Source organism: Staurois parvus, unplaced genomic scaffold (genome assembly GCF_062004578.1).
Source record: "Staurois parvus isolate SC_StPar_1 unplaced genomic scaffold, SC_StPar_1.0 ptg000009l, whole genome shotgun sequence".
NCBI lineage: Eukaryota > Metazoa > Chordata > Amphibia > Anura > Ranidae > Staurois > Staurois parvus.
In genome coordinates this window covers 12,267,150-12,284,426 of record NW_028317805.1, presented here as the reverse complement: position 1 = coordinate 12,284,426, position 17,277 = coordinate 12,267,150, and the positions used below count along the sequence as shown (strand labels likewise).

Sequence of the window (17,277 nt, the reverse complement as noted above, 5' to 3'; positions counted from 1 at the left end):
GTCCAAATCAGGAGGAACTGGGTCCTTCCGGTCTCCTCGGGGGAATTACTCCCAGGCCCCAGCTACGTGTGGGCGTCCCGGTTTCTGTCCCCCCGGTACTAGCCGTCCAGACCCCCATCATACCAGCAGGGGTACTATACAAACAGTCATCCCCGCAAAGCTAGAATGACCGTAGAGTACCCCTACTGGACACTGATAAGAACAGATACTACACTTGATCTTAGCCAAAAGGCCGAGAAGCGATCTATCTGGACTGTTACACCAGCTGGCATAAGTGGCTGGAAAGGCGCATCACAGCGGGTAAGTGCAGTAGGGAGGGAGTTGTGTCAAGTTCCTGCCCAACATACTAGAGGAGAGGTGGAAAGTCCCAGGTGATAAATGGCTGTAATCCAGCTTATCTGTCCTGTTGGAGCTCAAGAGTGACCAAGAGGTATAGGAAGGAAGATCAGCATGGGGTGTTGGTGTTGCTACAAGCAATTACCTGGAGAATGGATGACCAGGAGGCTGCAATACACATATTTATAGGACCTTCAGAAATGCAGATCTGATGTTTCCAGTAAATGCAGCTATTATAGGTTTATGTACTCCACTGAGCCCAGAGATCTGTAACAGGCAGGTGATATAAAAATGGTGGCTAACAGTAAACCAGGGAGGTTGATTGTTTAACCGTAGCCTGGAAGCATGTTTATTAGTCAGAAGTCCCAAAAATGTGTGCGCTTGGCTTGACTGAGTGCAGGCTTAAAAAAATTTATCATAGATAAATATGAGGGCTGCCACTGCTGATCTATTTCCAAAAATGTTGTCATAAAAGCTGTTGTGCTGATCCAAAACCAAAAATGTTATGTATTGCAGCTTAATAATCCTTAGATGTGGTAGCTGCATTAGTTTTCGTTTTTTTTTTAAGATTTTATTCCCCTCGGTTTTCACCGAATGATCTGTCCAGTAACACGCCTCATGTGCTAGAGTGCCTCCACTCTGGATGAAGGAGCACAGGGGGTACATTTGGACAGCGAAATTGCCAGTCTGGGGGAGGGGAGTGTTAGAAGTACTATCAGATTTAAATGCACTAACAAGTTGAAGTCAAACTCCAGCTAATACTTTTTAAGCAGTTATGGCAAACAGTTTTTTTTTCCTTTTGGGCTAAAGGTTTTACATAAACACCTTTTGTACCACTAGCCCCTCCCTCTTGGATTGTAAGCTCCAAGGAGCAGGGACCTCCTAACCCTCTTGTATTGAACTGTATTGTTGCCCGTTATATTGTAAAGCGCTGAGCAAACTGTTGGCGCTATATAAATCCTGTATTAGAATAATAATAATAATAATAATAATAATAAAAAACAAAGGTCGTTATAAGCACCCCTGCCAGTGGCAAACGGTTTGTCTCATCCCTGTAACTGATATATTTGCAAAAGAGTTTGTTCTGTTGAAAAACAAGAGTTATTGATCAGATCAGCAGGTGAAAATAGAAGAAAGAAAGCTTAAAAAAAAAAAGAATACCACTTTAACTTGCTGCATGCTTGTTCCGAGTCAAAAATTCAGAAAGTGCTGAAGCCAGAAAGAGCTAATTAACCCCTTTTGAGAAGGGGTCACCAATGGTAGAAAGCGTATTCCTCTCATGGCAGGTTTTCTTTAAAAGCTGAATTCCAGCTTTTGTGTAAAGTGACCCTGTCACCTCAGAGTCACTTTTAAACAATATCGGTAAAAGAAGAGCTTGTATACTTATTTTTCCGGTGGTCCATGTTTTCAAACTCTGCCTTTTTGCCCCAGGATGCAGTTCCGTGATAGTTCCATGACAACCATAGGAAGTGGAATGAATGACATTGGCCATCATTCATTGCATAAGACTGCTGGCATCTAGTGGCCCTAAAGAAGTCTTGTGGAGGGCAACTATAGACTGAAGATGAATATTGCAGCAATAGATGATTTACTCTGTCTTATGATGGGCTATTATTTTTTTTTTGGTGTTTAATATAAATAATTGTTAAAGCAGTATTAACCCAAAAGCAAACATTATATTGCAGATTACCAATTCTTACATGTGATGGCTGTAATAATTTCCTTTTTAAGGCTTTCTTTCTTCTATTTTCATCTGATAATTCAGCCAGCAGGTCTGCTGTTTTTCAGAAGCTCAAGCTTTCCAGCAGCATATATCGGTTTACAGGGATGAGACAATCCATTTACCACTGGCGGAGGTGATTAAAATGTTCAGCTTTTATTTATTCATGTAAAACCTTTACAACTGATTAAAAAGTGTGAGCTGGTGTTTGGCTTCAATTTGTTATTGTAATCAAATCTGCTAAAACATTGAACACTCCCATTGCCCCAGATTGACAATGTTGCTGTCTGCTGTGTCCAGTGCATTCCCCCAGAGTGGTCTCTAATAAAGGAGATGCGTTACTGGTCAGATCACCAGGTGAAAACAGAGGAAAAAAAGCCTAAAAAAAGGAGACTGATGCATGCACCACATCTAATTACTGGTAAGCTCCAATATAATACAATTTTAGCTTTGGGTTTAATACCACTTTAAATAAAACAGAAACAAACCTATATATTTTTTATAATGACTAATGCAGAAATCTGGATATTCCATTTTAAGTTTTTATAATCATGTAGGCTTTCTTATGCAGGATTTTGTTAATGCAGAGTTGTATTAATTGTATTTTGGCATACGGGTTCACTTTAAGTGCCCCCCCCCCCCATTCCCAATATATTTTTTATATTAAAATTAGATGTACATGACCTTGCTAGTCCAGTCTAAATAATAAATCCCCACCTTCCATTAATATACATGATGCACAACTCAGTTAATACAACGCTTGTCTATCAAAAATTAGTACAAACTGTGGCGCTCAGCATTTTTGGCATCAACACTTGTACTCCTGCTTGAACAAGTAGTGAAACCCCTGGGGTTATATGGAGACAAATACTCTTGCCAGTCGCCTGCTGATGAAGGTTTTTTTTTTATTCCTCAAAGAGTCATGGAGTTTGGCCAGCTGAGACTAGATGCCAGCACAGAATTATCATGATCAGTTAGATCAAGGGTCTTTATCTCTGGTGATTGAAAGTGAGAAGAAAGCCCAGAATTCAGAGAAAGGTTTTCACACCAATTCACTTCACAGTGTGGGCTAATTGTCTGCCAAAAACACAGCCCTGTCTACAAACAGTTGGCAAGGCACTGCTATGTCAACAAACATCAGCAAAGGAAGCAAGGTATGTTTCAAGGATAAAAATTATATTACATATTGATATACATCTTGAATTCTGCATAATCCTGAAGTAGGCACCAGATATCTCCTCGAGAGGCAGTGGTAAGGAGATACCTGATTGTCCTCAAACTTAGCTCCAAGGAGTAGGGCCCTCCTAACCCTCTTGTATTGAACTGTATTGTTGCTGTATTGTCTCCCGTTATATTGTAAAGCGCTGAGCAAACTGTTGGCGCTATATAAATCCTGTATAATAATAATATTAATAATAATAATAATAAACAAGTCTACAAGACACATTTATGAGGACCTTCTATGATCCATGGCAGATGTAGGCAGTGGTGCATCCATAGTATTTTTCATCCTTCACCCTTCCCTATGGCAGACAAAGCAATGACCTATCATGCAAGGAGAAGCTCCAGCAACAAGAGAGATAATAAGAAACTCTGTATGGCTGAGACAATCAATATTTTAGTACACCAGAATAATAATAGATAATGAAAACATTGCTTAAAATTAGGAACATTGGATTTATCAATCCAGCTACGGGAGCCATAGGAAGAGGACAGTCTGATTTCTCCATTTTCCTGAGATATCGTACGCCTTTTTATGGATTCCACAAAATTCAAGATGCATATCAGTATGCAATATAATTTGTATCATCGGACCATACCATGGTGCCTTGGATGAGCTCTGTTAAGATAAATGGAGTAGAGGATTAATAAGAGCACTTTGCCAAGTGTTTGTAGACACAGGCTGTGTTTGCGGCAAACAATCATCCCACGCTGTGAACGAAGCCAGTGTGAAAACAGTTCTCTGTGAATCATGGGCTTTCAATCACCAGAGCAAAAGACCCTTGATCTAACCAGGCATATAAAATTCATTGTAAAGGACATCAAGCACTGTGCTGGCATCTAGTCCCAGCTGGCCAAGCTCTGCGACTGGTGCCCTAGTGGGTACTACTGTGGTTTGCAATTCAGGGATCCCACCAGGGACCACATTATAGAAACACAGAAGAGTGACAGCAGAACAACCAAGTGGTCCATCACGTCTGCCCCAATTTTTTTTTCAAATTTATACAATGGCAAGAAAAAGTATGCAAAACCCTTGGAATTAACGGATTTTTGCAGTAATTTGCAATCTGATCCTCATCTAAGTCACATTAGAGAAACACATTGTTCTTAAACTGATAACACAAATAATTCTAAATTCTCCTGTCTTTATTGAACTCCCCCATTAAACATCCACAGCCCTTGATGAAAAAGTAAGTCAACCTATAGACTAATTGCTTCAATGAAAGCTAATTGGAGTCAGTAGTTTGTACCTCTGCTGGAAGTCTATTCAGAACATCAGTTACTCTTTCTGTAAAATAATACTTTCTAAGATTAGTTTTGAGCTTTCCTCCTGCTAGTTTGAGATCACGTTCCTGTGTTGTTGATCAGGACTTCCTGCTGGTGACCCCTCTAGTGATGAATTCTAGCATTCTATTCTCTTCTACTGCCTAGCTACACAGTTTGCTCATTTTGCAATTATCTGAAATACTGTAAATGCCCTCAAATAATTTTCCTCCATAGACACTGCACCCTCAATATTATACTCATTCAAGGGATTCTTTTTCCCAGGGTGCATTATTTTACATTTAGAAACATTGAAATGCAGTTTCCACTGTTTTGACTGGTTTTACAGCAATACCAAATCATGTTACGGACACCTCCAAGGGTATCAACCCAATTGTACACCTTTGTGTCATCAATGAAAAGACATACCTTACGCCCCCAAACCTTTACTTATAGTTTAAATAAAATAGGACCTAATACAGAGTCATATAGTACACCACTAGTGACTGGTCTCTGTTCTGAATCAACCTCATTATCTGCATGGAATTGAATTCTTATAGAGTGTACATGCCAGAACCAAGTGCAAAGTTATTCACTTTAAGGTCATTACAAAGGACAATGGGGGAAAGTTATTCACCTTAAAGTGAAACTACATTGCATCTGAGCACCACAAACCAAAAACCCGATTTAATTTATGTTTAATATTCAAAGCAAACTTCCCCATACATCCATGTCTTTATGCTTTATTATGCTGAGAAATCACTTTGAAAAACACTTCCTAGCATTTCTGGCCCTGGCCATCGTGAGTGTGACAGGTGATTCATGTAGCATTTACTTCCTGGAATCCATATGCCCTTAGCTCAGGCATGCAGAGAGGAGGGTGTGCTAACCATTTATTTCAACCTAATTATTGTATCTTGAACATAATTGAAAGTCCTTGAACCTAATTTACTGGCTGCATACTTATTCTGAATCAGTTACTCAGAACAGGGATTATTTTAAATGTATTAAGGGCAAAACAACCATTGGCTCTTAAAAGGAGCCTGTCAGTATAGAAATAAAAGGTCTATTTTTACTGGTGCAATTTCCAAGGCTATCACCCTCAATCTTGTTTTGCAGATTCCTGAGTAGCGATGAGCTCAGGCATGTTCAGTCACATGTCCAAACCTGCCTGAGCTATCTCACCGGGAAGCTGTCAAAGCGGTAAGTCAGTCATATGTGACGGGTGTATTTCCCACACTGCTTCCGTACATATATACACCCCATGCATACATGGGACTGAAGGTGACAGCCTTGGAATTTGCACCTTTTAAAACAGCCCCTTTATTTCAATTCTGACAGGGTCCCTTTAATAGCTACTGGCTGTTTTGCCCCTAATAAATCTAAAATATTTTCGGAATTATATCCATGTCATTCTATAGGAAGTAAGATCAGCCTTGCAGTAAAAGTGTAAAATATATGTTCAATGATGTGTTAAAGCGACACTAAGCAATGTCCTTATCGTCCAAAAATAATATATACATATCTGCGACATAATGGCCCTGTAATCTATTTTTCATGGAATAGTTTAATACTGTTTTTGCTGCATCCTTGTAATGTCGTCCTTAAGCTCCTGAACCCTTTCTTTTGCCCCCTCTCTTCTGTTTGTTTGGAACAAGCAGTGCATGTTAGTTGCAGTCGTGTATGGCGTTATGCACACTACAAATCCCATAATCCATTTTAGGAGCAAGCAAGAGAGGGTGGCTATGTTCCTACATACAGTGGGACCATGGAGAATGAACATAGCCATCTTCTAACAGAAAGTTGGGTCACAGCAGAAAAGAAAAAAAAAAATTGGAGACTTGAGGAGGCTGTGAGCAGTAAAATGGACTTTTTAGTTTACTTTAATAGATTTTTTTCCTTTTTAAACCACAGTTTAGTGTCATTTTAACTCCATATTGTTAATAGCCATAATACTCTCTAATACACTCACCTTCTTTGTTATTGGATGTCTGCAGACATAATGCCACAGCTTCTACTGCCCGGGGGCTTGTGAATATGAGACCTTCATACTCTTCTGGGTGAGAGAGCTTGGAAACAGACGATAAACACTTACAGAACACTCAGAAAATAGAATTAGGAAAAGTACAGATAAAGATTTCTCTGTGTTCCTTAACAAGGTCCTTAAACTTTTTTTCAGGAAAATCATTTTGCTACACTTTCCAAATGTATAAACCATTCATCATATTTTTTAATTTAAATTTTAAATTATTTTTATGACATTTTTAAGAGTAGACATTTATAATGGTCCATTCAAAGGAATTTTTTTGCAAAGCATGTTGGGCTTTCTCATCATTCCAATTTTGATTGCAATATGAAAGACCCATCTTTGCTAGGAGACAGTGAAATCCTAGCACATTCAGCAAGATTAAGTAACCGAGCGTACATTATGAAACACAGATACCTGTAGTAAATCTAAAAAAAAAAAAGAATGTGAAAGCGAAAACAAAGAGTGGAAAGGAAATGAGAGTAAACAAAGACAGTGTGTTCAGATGAGTGGACCGCCAGTCAGAGCTGGGTCCAGCCTACTCTATGAGGTTGAGCATAAACAAAATGAAGGAGCAACAAAGGGTTAATCAGTGGGGGGGATTTTCCAAGTATTCCCAGACCCGATTGTTTTTATCCAGGGAATCATTAAGGTAAGCAGTTAGGTATTCCATTATTTTTGTGTCCCGGATTCTTGTGTAGAGTTCCATCAGGGAAGGGGGCTCCGTACATTTCCATTTAAGGGGAACCAGGGATCTTGCTGCCATTAGTATATAGTATATGCGCCAATAACTTTTTGGATGTTTTAGAAAATGTATGAGGAGGCAGCTCCTATAGAAAGGTTTTGAGAGAAAAGGGAATGCAAAGAGAGAGTGTATGAGAGAATGAACAGCTTGCCAATAGGGGGTAAGAAGCAGACAGCTACAGTATATATGCCCATCCCCTTCTATAATCAGCTACATCGATTATCTGCAGTGGGGTGTATTGATCTGGGCAGTACTGGAATCATATACATGTACCAATGGAAAAGGATTTTGTACTGGTTTTATTTATATAAAATGCATTTGAAGCTTTTGGAAGCTTGAGACCATATGGTTTGCCATGTTGGGAGAGGTTGTTGCTTTCTCAGAATCTGTTCCCATATATGCATGTACAGTATAGATGTCTAGTTGCAGAGAAGTGAGTATCTTATATATTTGGTAAATTAGCCCTTTAGAAGATGGTCCTGCCAAAGAAGTTCTTCCAAAGGCCATCAGTTTAGAAATTTGGAGTGAGCTGGAAAAGGTTTGAGCAAAATAACAAATTTGTAGGTAGCCGAAGAAAGCTTGTCTAGGGAGGTGGAATGCCTCCTAGAGGTCTGAGAAAGAGAAGGTTTTATAGTTCTTTCATCCACCAGTTGACCAAAGTGGAATAAGGCCCTATCTTTCCAGTAATGAGATATCTGCAAGGTTAAGCTATCTAGGATATTAGGCGAGAACAGGAAGGAAGTTGCTAAGAAGCTGGGGTAGTCGGTCGTTTAGCTCAGCCCCACAGAATGCGCAGTAAAGAGACTGGCCTCAACAGGTGAGATTGATGTAGTGTAGCATTGCTGCTCCAAAGCAAAGAGTTGGGATGGATAGGGGCTGGCCATAACTTCTCAATTTCAATCCATCGGTTATATGCATGCAGGGTATACCAGGAGGACATGGAGCGTATTTGGGCAGCCAAGTAATATTTAGCTAAATGTGGGAAGGCTAACCCTCCTTGTTTTCAGGAAGCATATAAGACAGCTTTAGCAATCCTGTGTCATTTGCCATTCCAAAGGAAGTTGAGCAAAGTGGTTTGAAGTTTTTTGGGGATGGAGACTGGTAGGGTCTCGAAAAGGTAAAGAAACTTGAGTAAAATGGCTATTTTAATGGTCACAATCCAGTCAAGAAAAAGAGATACACTGAGTATGCCAGGGAGCTGATTTTATTCTTTGCTAAGACTCAAAGAAACCATATAGGAATGGATGTCTTTTTTTAACAGAAACCAAGACAATTTGTATTCCAAGTGAGGAGCATGCTGTACAGCAAAAGTGGGCCAGAGTGGCTATTTACTCTTCTGATCTTACGTACATGGTGACTTTATGTCCTTTTTTCCTCTTAATATGGAGACCTTTGTCAATGCATCTGCTGTTCCTTCGGTTGTACGCCCCCCCCCCCCCCCCTACTAGTACACCATAGCAAGTTTAATCCATCAGCACGAGAGAGGCAGTAATAAACTAGATTAAGGTTGGTAATAGAATAAAGTAAGATTATACCTTGTCGAAGAGCTGCTCCAGTGACACAAATTTAAAGGATAACACAGGGATTAGTGTTGCTTGCAGTCCATGGGATGACAACTCCTAAGGAGGAAGATAAGTCACAGTAATGTATGCATATAAAGATTTTAAGGAAAGAATCAAACTTCATTTGCATAATGGTGATCTATAACCTGAGTGTGTAATTGTTAATCAAGGGTGTACAGGGTGTGCTGCTGGCCCTGGTGCAGTGATGACAATGGAGGAACTATCAGCAGGGCTGTATTTACTATGACAGCAATTTATTCACTTCTCAACCACTTTGTTCATCTGTGAAAGAGAAAAGGCCTGGAGTACGCTTATAGTCACTCTTGTCAGACCTTGTATGGAGTTAAAGACTCTATTCTTGCTCCCATGTTACAGCCCTGGAGCCTGGTAGTTCACTGCTCAGGAATCCAGCACTAAATCATAAAAGGAAAATGCTTCCCATTCCCTTTGCACCTGAAAAGAATGGAAAGTGGGGAATGAAGGGAAGGTAAATATAGTTTTTGCACAGGGCCCACATATAAAGCTGAAGTTTGGCTAAAAATATTTTTTTCTCTACACCTTTAGTTACATTATTTACCTGGCATGAAATATATCCCACAATGTGCAGGCTGCTGGATTCTTACCCCCCACCCCCCGGAGGTATTCCCGAGTGTAGCTCGGGGTAAAGTTTCAGCACCACAAGCGGTAACCCCGAGCTACACTCGGGAATACCCTGCAGCGCTGCTCCAGGATCTCTTCTTCACTTACCTTGTCCTGCGCTCCCGCGATGTCCCTCCTGCAGTGTCCCTGGCAATATCCTCCGGCTGATGCCGGCATCTGTCTTCTGGGTTCCGTTCCCTGCGACGTCAGGACGTACGGGGACGGAACTGGCGGGAAATTTAAAAATGGCAAAAAGTGACATTCACTAAATTCACTAAAATCACATAGTATAACATTACTGTATCAAACCATTTCACATACTCCCGCGATGCGTCCCCTGCAGCGTCCCCGGCCATCTCCTCCGGCCGATGCCGGCATCCGGCTTCTGTGTTCCGGTCCCTGTGACGTCGGGACGTACGGGCGCCGCCGCCGGCGGCGGGAAATTTGAAAATTTTAAAAAATGTAATTTTTTTCCAAACAAATTTTACTTAGTAAAACATTGCTGTTTCAACCAATTTCACATACATATTGTCCCTAGTGCTTTGTCCTGCGCCCTGCCTGCATTGTGTCTGTTCTTTCTGCCTGGAAACTGAGAAACGTCCATGGCGTCCAAAAAGCGTCCTTTTAGGTCAAAATCAGTTTTAGACCAGCTAGAGAACAGCGATAGTAAACAAGAACCACTTGCAGAACTGAGTGATAATGATTCGTGGTGAAATTCGTCATCAGACACTGAAAACGATTTTGCGACTTTGCTCAGTGATGTGCGAACTTGGCGCTATATTTCAAATTTCAGTGTTTTTGGTTTGATTATATTATTGAATTAAAATTATTATTATATTATTTTTTATGATTATTTATTAAATTATAATTTATGATTTTGTGTTTAAAATTTTAACATACCTGGGATGTTTACTAGACTCTTGTTCAGGCAGATTTCAGTTGAGTTATTCCTAAAAATTACAGGCCTACAATAAAACAAAATACATATTTCCATGCAAAAAAATTACGGCTTTGAGTACAGAAATACTGACATAATCAGACCACTAGGGAGGTTAAAAATCTCCAGGGCTGCCCTGTCCTAATCCTGATGCTGAATTTCCAACACTGGGGGGGTTAACAGCTCCAAATCTCAGGCCTCAGTGCATTAAAGAAGATCTGACAAGGACATGCCCCCTCCTGCCCTCTTCTCCATTGAGAAAAGTTATTTTACTAATTACAGTACCTGTGAAAAGGTCTGTGAATGGGGGAGGAGTCTGATCAGTCAGAGAGGGCAGGAGTGGGCGTGTTCTCATCGATTAATCGTCAATGCAGCTGAGCCTGCAGATTCTAAGCTGTTAACTCCCACAATATTAGAAGTTCAACTGCAGGAAGAGAACGTGGCAATCGCTACAGTGGAAATTTCTACAGAATCTAGCAGCCTGCACATTGTGGGACATACTTCATTATAGGTATATAAAGTAATTAAAGCCAAATTTTATATATATATATACAGGCAGCATTTCTCTAAGATTTAGTGAGGTTGGGAAAACTAAGTGATGAATTTTGTATTTATACCTATTGCTTATATTTCTATATTACTTAGCCCTGAAGCACAGGTTCATTTTAAAGTTGTATGGTGTGCAGATTGGTTGAAACAAAACCACAGATGCAAGTAAAGTTCTGTCTACTTTCTACCCAATACAATTTACTACTTAAAGAGTACCTAAACCCAAGGACAAAAATCAATATTATATGAGGTGTGACAATTTAATTACCGGAATGGACTGTAAAAAAAAATAAAAATAAAAACCATTTTGTGCAGGAGCATTGTCGTGGTGGAGAATCCACTTGTCAGGCCAGAGCTCTTTTTGTCTGAACAGATTCTCATAACCTTCAGCTTACTAGTCCTTAGACGTGCATTGTTTTTGTTTTTCATGCTTTTTTGCCTTTTTTTCATGCTGCTCCTCCTAGTAAACTAGGGTTACATGGTTCAGTCAACGTACTGTGTCTATATACAGTTGTGTTCAAAATAACAGTAGTGTGTTGAAAAAAGTGAATAAAGCTCAAAATCCTTCTAATAGATTTTATTTCCATACACACAAATGCATTGGGAACACTACACATTCTATTCCAAATCAAAACATGAAGAAAATATATCAAATTTGTGTTGTTCCTCTAAAAGAATTGAAGAAAAGTGAATATTAGACTGTTCAAAAAAATAGCAGTGTTTGTATTCTTCTTTACAAACTCAAACATTCACTATATAAACTGAAAAATGTTTGAAGATTTTGCTTTCCTTTGAATCACTTAATGAATATTTGGTTGTATAAGCACTGTTTCTGAGAACTTCTGTACATCTGTGTTGCATGGAGTCACCCAACTTCTGGCCCCTGTGATCAGGTATTCCAGCCCAGGATGATTGGACTACATTCCAAAGTTCTTCTCTATTTCTTGGTTTTGCCTCAGAAACTGCATTTTTGATGTCACCGCACAAGTTTTCTATTAGATTAAGATCCGGGGATTGGGCTGGCCACTCCATAACGTCAATCTTGTTGGTCTGGAACCAAGATGTTGCACGTTTACTGGTGTGTTTGGGGTCGTTGTCTTGTTGGAACACCCATTTCAAGGGCAATTCCTCTTCAGCATAAGACAGCATGACCTCTTCAAGTATTCTGATGTATTCAAACTGATCCATGATCCCTGGTATGCGATAAATAGGCCCAACACCGTAGTGTGAGAAACATCCCCATATCATGATGCTTGCACCACCATGCTTCACTGTCTTCACAGTGTACTGTGGCTTGAATTCAGTGTTTGGGGGTCGTCTGACAAACTGTCTCCGGCCACTAGACCCAAAAAGAACAATCTTACTTTCATCAGTCCACAAAATGTTGCGCCATTTCTCTTTAGGCCAGTCAATGTGCTCTTTGGCAAATTGTAACCTCTTCAGCACGTCTTTTTTCCAACAGTGGGACTTTGCGGGGGCTTCTTGCAGATAGCTTGGCTTCACATAGGAGTCTTCTAATTGTAACAGTCCTCACAGGTAATTAAACCAGTCCGCGCCATTTTGGCTATTCTTCTATCCATTCGAATGGTAGTTTTTCGCTTTCTTCTACGTCTTTCAGGTTTTGGTTGCCATTTTAAAGCATTTGCGATCATTTTAGCTGAGCAGCCTATCATTTTCTGCACTTCTTTATATGTTTTCCCCTCTCCAATCAACTTTTTAATCAAGGTACACTGTTCTTCTGAACAATGTCTGGAAGGACCCATTTTCCTCAGAATTTCAGAGAGAAATACACTGTAACCAGCATGTACAACATTTGCTGCCTTCCTTCCTTAAATAAGGGCAATAATTGCCACCTGTTTTTCAAAGAATGAATGACCTCACTAATAGAACTCCACACTGCTATTATTTTGAACATGCCTCTTTCAATTAGTGATTCAGTTACACAGAATCAGCAGCATGCATGTCATGATTGTTGGGTCTGTTGGATTTCTATTACTCTACTACACCTGCTAGTAAATTATTTGCCATGTAGAAATATCATTTCTACCAAAAACAGTGATTGATCAGGTTAGTGATGTCTGACTGCTATTATTTTGAACACAACTGTAGGAGCAGTGTTGATCACCCTACAACAGGACTGCATAAACCTCACCATTTCCAATTCTTTACATAGATGAAAGGGGTCCTGCAGTCCACAGATAAAACTGGGAACAATGCCAACTGATAACCTGTGCAGTTCATACAGAGCGTAAAGGAAGTTAAAAACGTTCAAGATATCTGGCAAGACTAGCAGATATAACAAAATGCTTTCAATGGTATATTTAACAGACCAAAAAGAAGCCTGGTATATGATGTTACATACACCTTGAAAGCAGATGTTACTTTAGTAAAGTCTTTTGCGTCTCTCCTCTCAATAACTTTCTGCTTTTCAGTATCTCAGTATGTTAATTTTTTATTTTTTTAAAAGGAGGCTTTTTGCACTCTGCTTTACTTTTGATTACTTTTTTTTATTGCCTTGCTACCACCTCACTCAACCAGGGGTCAATGAAAGCCCAGGGTTCCTCCAGGTGTTAGGGGTTCCATGAGCAATGTCTGTCTCTAAGATAAACTCCCACTGACACTAATGGTCTTTTTTTTTAAATTCTGTTTATTAATTTTCCAATAAAGTACAAAAGCTGCCCACGCAGTTGCAACAAACAAACAACACAACTACAGTTGTTCTGTGTGTGTGTGGCTTACAAGACAAGCATAAAAGTGGCAATAAGGATGCTACCCCTCGGCCAGAGGCCAGCTTAGCCCTGGATCCCTATCTCACACCCATCATCAGACTCAAAACCATATAATACCCACAGCAACAGTTTACATACTAGCCGTGGATTTATCCTGAAGCCATTTAGACCATACTTTGGTAAACTTTTTAGGACAACCTCTGTGAGAATGTGTCTTTGTATAAAGGACAGGCCGTATTGACCAGCTGTTGACAAAAAAGTACAGTTGGGGGAATGAGTTTTTTCCATGTGAGGATAATAGCCTTTCTGACATAAAACAGGAGAAGCCCCAGTAGTGTCCACTCAGGTATTCAACCAGGCCTAATAAACAAATTCTTGGAGAGGGGGAAAATGCAATTTCGGATTTAATTAGATTGACAACAGATTCCCAATATAGGGCAATGGCAGTGCAAGACCAGAATATATGGGTGAAATCTCACAACCCATGGGAGCATCTCCAGCAGTTCGGAAAGGTATTAGTATCCATTTTATGCACTCTATATGGGGTAAACTATGCTCTATGCACTATTTTAAACTGAATAAGCTGGTCCCTGAGGGAGAAAAGCTGCTTAAATGGAAACTCCCAGATATCTGACCAATCATCTCCATCTAAATCTGGAATATCGTCCAGCCATCTATTCCAGATGGGAGTCAGATTTGCAAGAGTGGTCATACATAAGTGTTTATACCGAACAGACATGGGTTTGTCTGAACAATCCGATCTCAAAATATCCTCAAGGTCAGACTTGGTTAAAATCATGTGAGCATTGGGAAATTGGCTACCAAAAGCATGGGATAATTGCCAGTATCGGAACAAATGCGTCTCAGGAACATTATATGTCATGCTCAAAAAGGAGAGCAATTTACCCTGGTCAGTCAGATGTGAAAGCAATTTAATTTTGTATTTGGCCCAAGCCTGGGGATCAGGAAGGGAATAGAGATGGGTAGAGTAGGGTTGAACCATATTGTTGAGGCTTTTGAGATCCAAAACTTTAACTCCCTCTCCAGGCCTTAGGTGTGGTGAGCATATACGGTGTAAGAGTACGGGGCCTTAGCCCCCCCTGAAGAGAAGAGCCTGGAGAGCTTCCAAGGAGGACAGCACCACTGCTTCCAAAACAGTGGCAGTGTTGGAGGTGTCCCAACAAAGCCACCATTGGGCAGTGACCAATTGAAAGGCCAGATAGTACTTAAAGCAATCTGGTAGGGCCAAGCCCCCCTGGGAGGAGGGTCTCAAAGGCTAGAAAGCTTAAAGCGGGGTGGGCGAGGTCCCCAGAGAAAAGAGGAAAAGGATTGGTTTAATTTGACAAAGAACCATTTGGGTATCCACTGAGCGAACTTCCTAAACTAATAAGTAAATTTAGGTAATATTTTCATTTTAATAATGTTTACCTTGCCTTGTAGCAATAATGGCAAGTTCTCCCATGCTTTTAGTTTCACCTTTACATCAGAAAGGATTGGCGGTAAGTTCAATTCAACAAAGACAGAAACAGAGTTAGAAATTACAAATACCCAGGTAGTGGAACCTGTCCACCCACTGCAGGGGCACCTCCTGGGATGCAAAGGCTCATGCCCCCTGCTTGGTCAATTGGAAATATTTGCAATTTGCTTCAGTTGACACGAAGGCCTTTGATCTCTGAGAATAAGTTAAGAATTCCTGCAGGGATGGGCCAGGGTCATTTAAAAAAAGAAGCAAATAGTCAGCGTACAGGGCTACCCTCTCTTCCAGCCAGCCAACGTGAAGGCCCGAATCTCAGGGGATGTACGAAGGGCTTCAGCTACAGGTTCTATGGCGATGGCAAAAAGGGCCGGAGAGAGGGGGCATCCCTGCCGCGTACCTCTGTAAAGCAGAAAAGAGTTAGATAGGTTGCTTCCTAGTTTGATGGAAGCAGTGGGATGTTTGTAGAGGGTGCGCAGCCAATTTATAAAGCGGAGAGGGAAGACCATGCATCTGAGAACCTTCCACAAATAGACCCACTATGCCGTGTCAAAAGCCTTTTCTATATCCAAAGAGGCCACCACTCTAGTACCCTGGTTGACATGAGAGGCATGGATATTAGTGAAAAGTCTATGGATATTTATATCCGTGGATCTACTGGACATAAAACCTGTTTGATCTGAATCCACAACTGAGGAAAGAAAATTATTGAGACTTCTCATAAGGTGTTTGGTGAGGATTAGAGCAGTAGAGCTATAGGTCTGTATGAGGCACAAAGAGGGGGGGTTTTAGGGCTTTTGTAGATCATCACTATGTGCGCTTCACTCATAGCCAAACAGGTAGAGTATAACAAGGCCAGTTTTGGGGCTAGATTGTCTCTGTGTGATTTGTAAAATTCTATCAGGAGGCCGTCTGGGCCAGGGGGCCTTCCCACTGGGAAAAAAGTGGATGGCGGCTAGGACTTCTTCCACTGTAAAAGAACGTACCAAAAATTCACGATCTCTATCCGAGAGTCAACCCAGGGCCACTGAGTCTAATAGAGGGTGCATGTCAACTGGGTCAAAATCATGCAGCAGGGAAGAGAAGTACAATTGGCTGTAAAATTTTTTGAACTCCTACAAAATACCATCTGAGGAGGTGATAGTCTTACCATTATCTGCCTTGATCTCAGGGATAATAGTTACGGGTGTATTATGTTGGGCCAGCACAGCCAAGAATCTCCCATTGCAGTCACCCTGCTAAAAAAAAGTCTGTTTCCATTTATGGAGATCTAGCTGTGTGATTTCGGACATATGTAAATGGAGGTCCCTCCAGACAGCCATAAGGGCATCAAAATTTTGAGGGGTGGGATCAATTTCATATAACCTGGACTTGGCAGCAATACCTTCCTGTAGGGCTTGAGAACTAGATGCCTGGTCTTTACAAATGGCAGCAATAGCAGACATATACTGCCTTCTCGTAAATGCCTTAAAAGGCACCCCACACTATTTCTGGGGAAGAGGAATTGTTTCTACTCCAGTAATCCTCAACCAAGGGGGGTATCTGATCCGCAACCTTCAGATGCGAGATCCAGTGGGCCCCAAAACGCCACAAAGAGATATTGCGAGGCTGAGCAACTCGCAGGGAGCGCTGCAGAGGGAAATGATCAGAAAGACCACTTGGAAGGTATCTGACATCTTGAACATCCGCCAGCAAAGTATGATTGGTGAAGGCCAGATCAATTCGGGAAGACGTCCAATGTGACAGGAGTAAACCTTAGAGGAGGGGTGCATCCACCTCCAGACCTCAGTAAGATTTGCTGCCAGAGCCCAAGATGCCAGACTGCCCAAAGCGTGTTGCCCCGGAGTGGATCTATGCAAGCCAGGGGTCAAGACTGCATTAAAGTAGCCCATTAATAACAATTTAGCTGGTGAGTATGGTATGGCCTACTCTAATACCATGTATAAAATTGAGACAGAATATGGTGGAGGAATGTAAATTTACACCAGCACAGATTCAAAACCACCACCACATATTTACCCTGGTGATCTGTATGCTCAGACTTTATCATGCACGGAAGTGACTTGCTTATTAGGA

At 40.8% G+C, this 17,277-nt stretch overlaps 1 protein-coding gene and 1 pseudogene across 2 annotated transcripts in view; both read right to left on the bottom strand.

Annotated features, from left to right (window-relative positions):
- Positions 1–17,277, bottom strand: part of UROS (uroporphyrinogen III synthase) — a 60,253-nt gene that overhangs the window by 28,879 nt on the left and 14,097 nt on the right. For both annotated transcript variants that reach the window (XM_089669660.1, XM_089669663.1), the window contains exons 3-4: positions 8,847–8,930; positions 6,513–6,609 (exon numbers count right to left, since the gene is read on the bottom strand). In XM_089669660.1, coding sequence (XP_089525786.1) covers positions 6,513–6,609; positions 8,847–8,930 — 181 coding nt within the window. The remainder of the gene's footprint in view (positions 1–6,512; positions 6,610–8,846; positions 8,931–17,277) is intronic.
- Positions 141–244, bottom strand: LOC149474259 (U2 spliceosomal RNA; annotated as a pseudogene).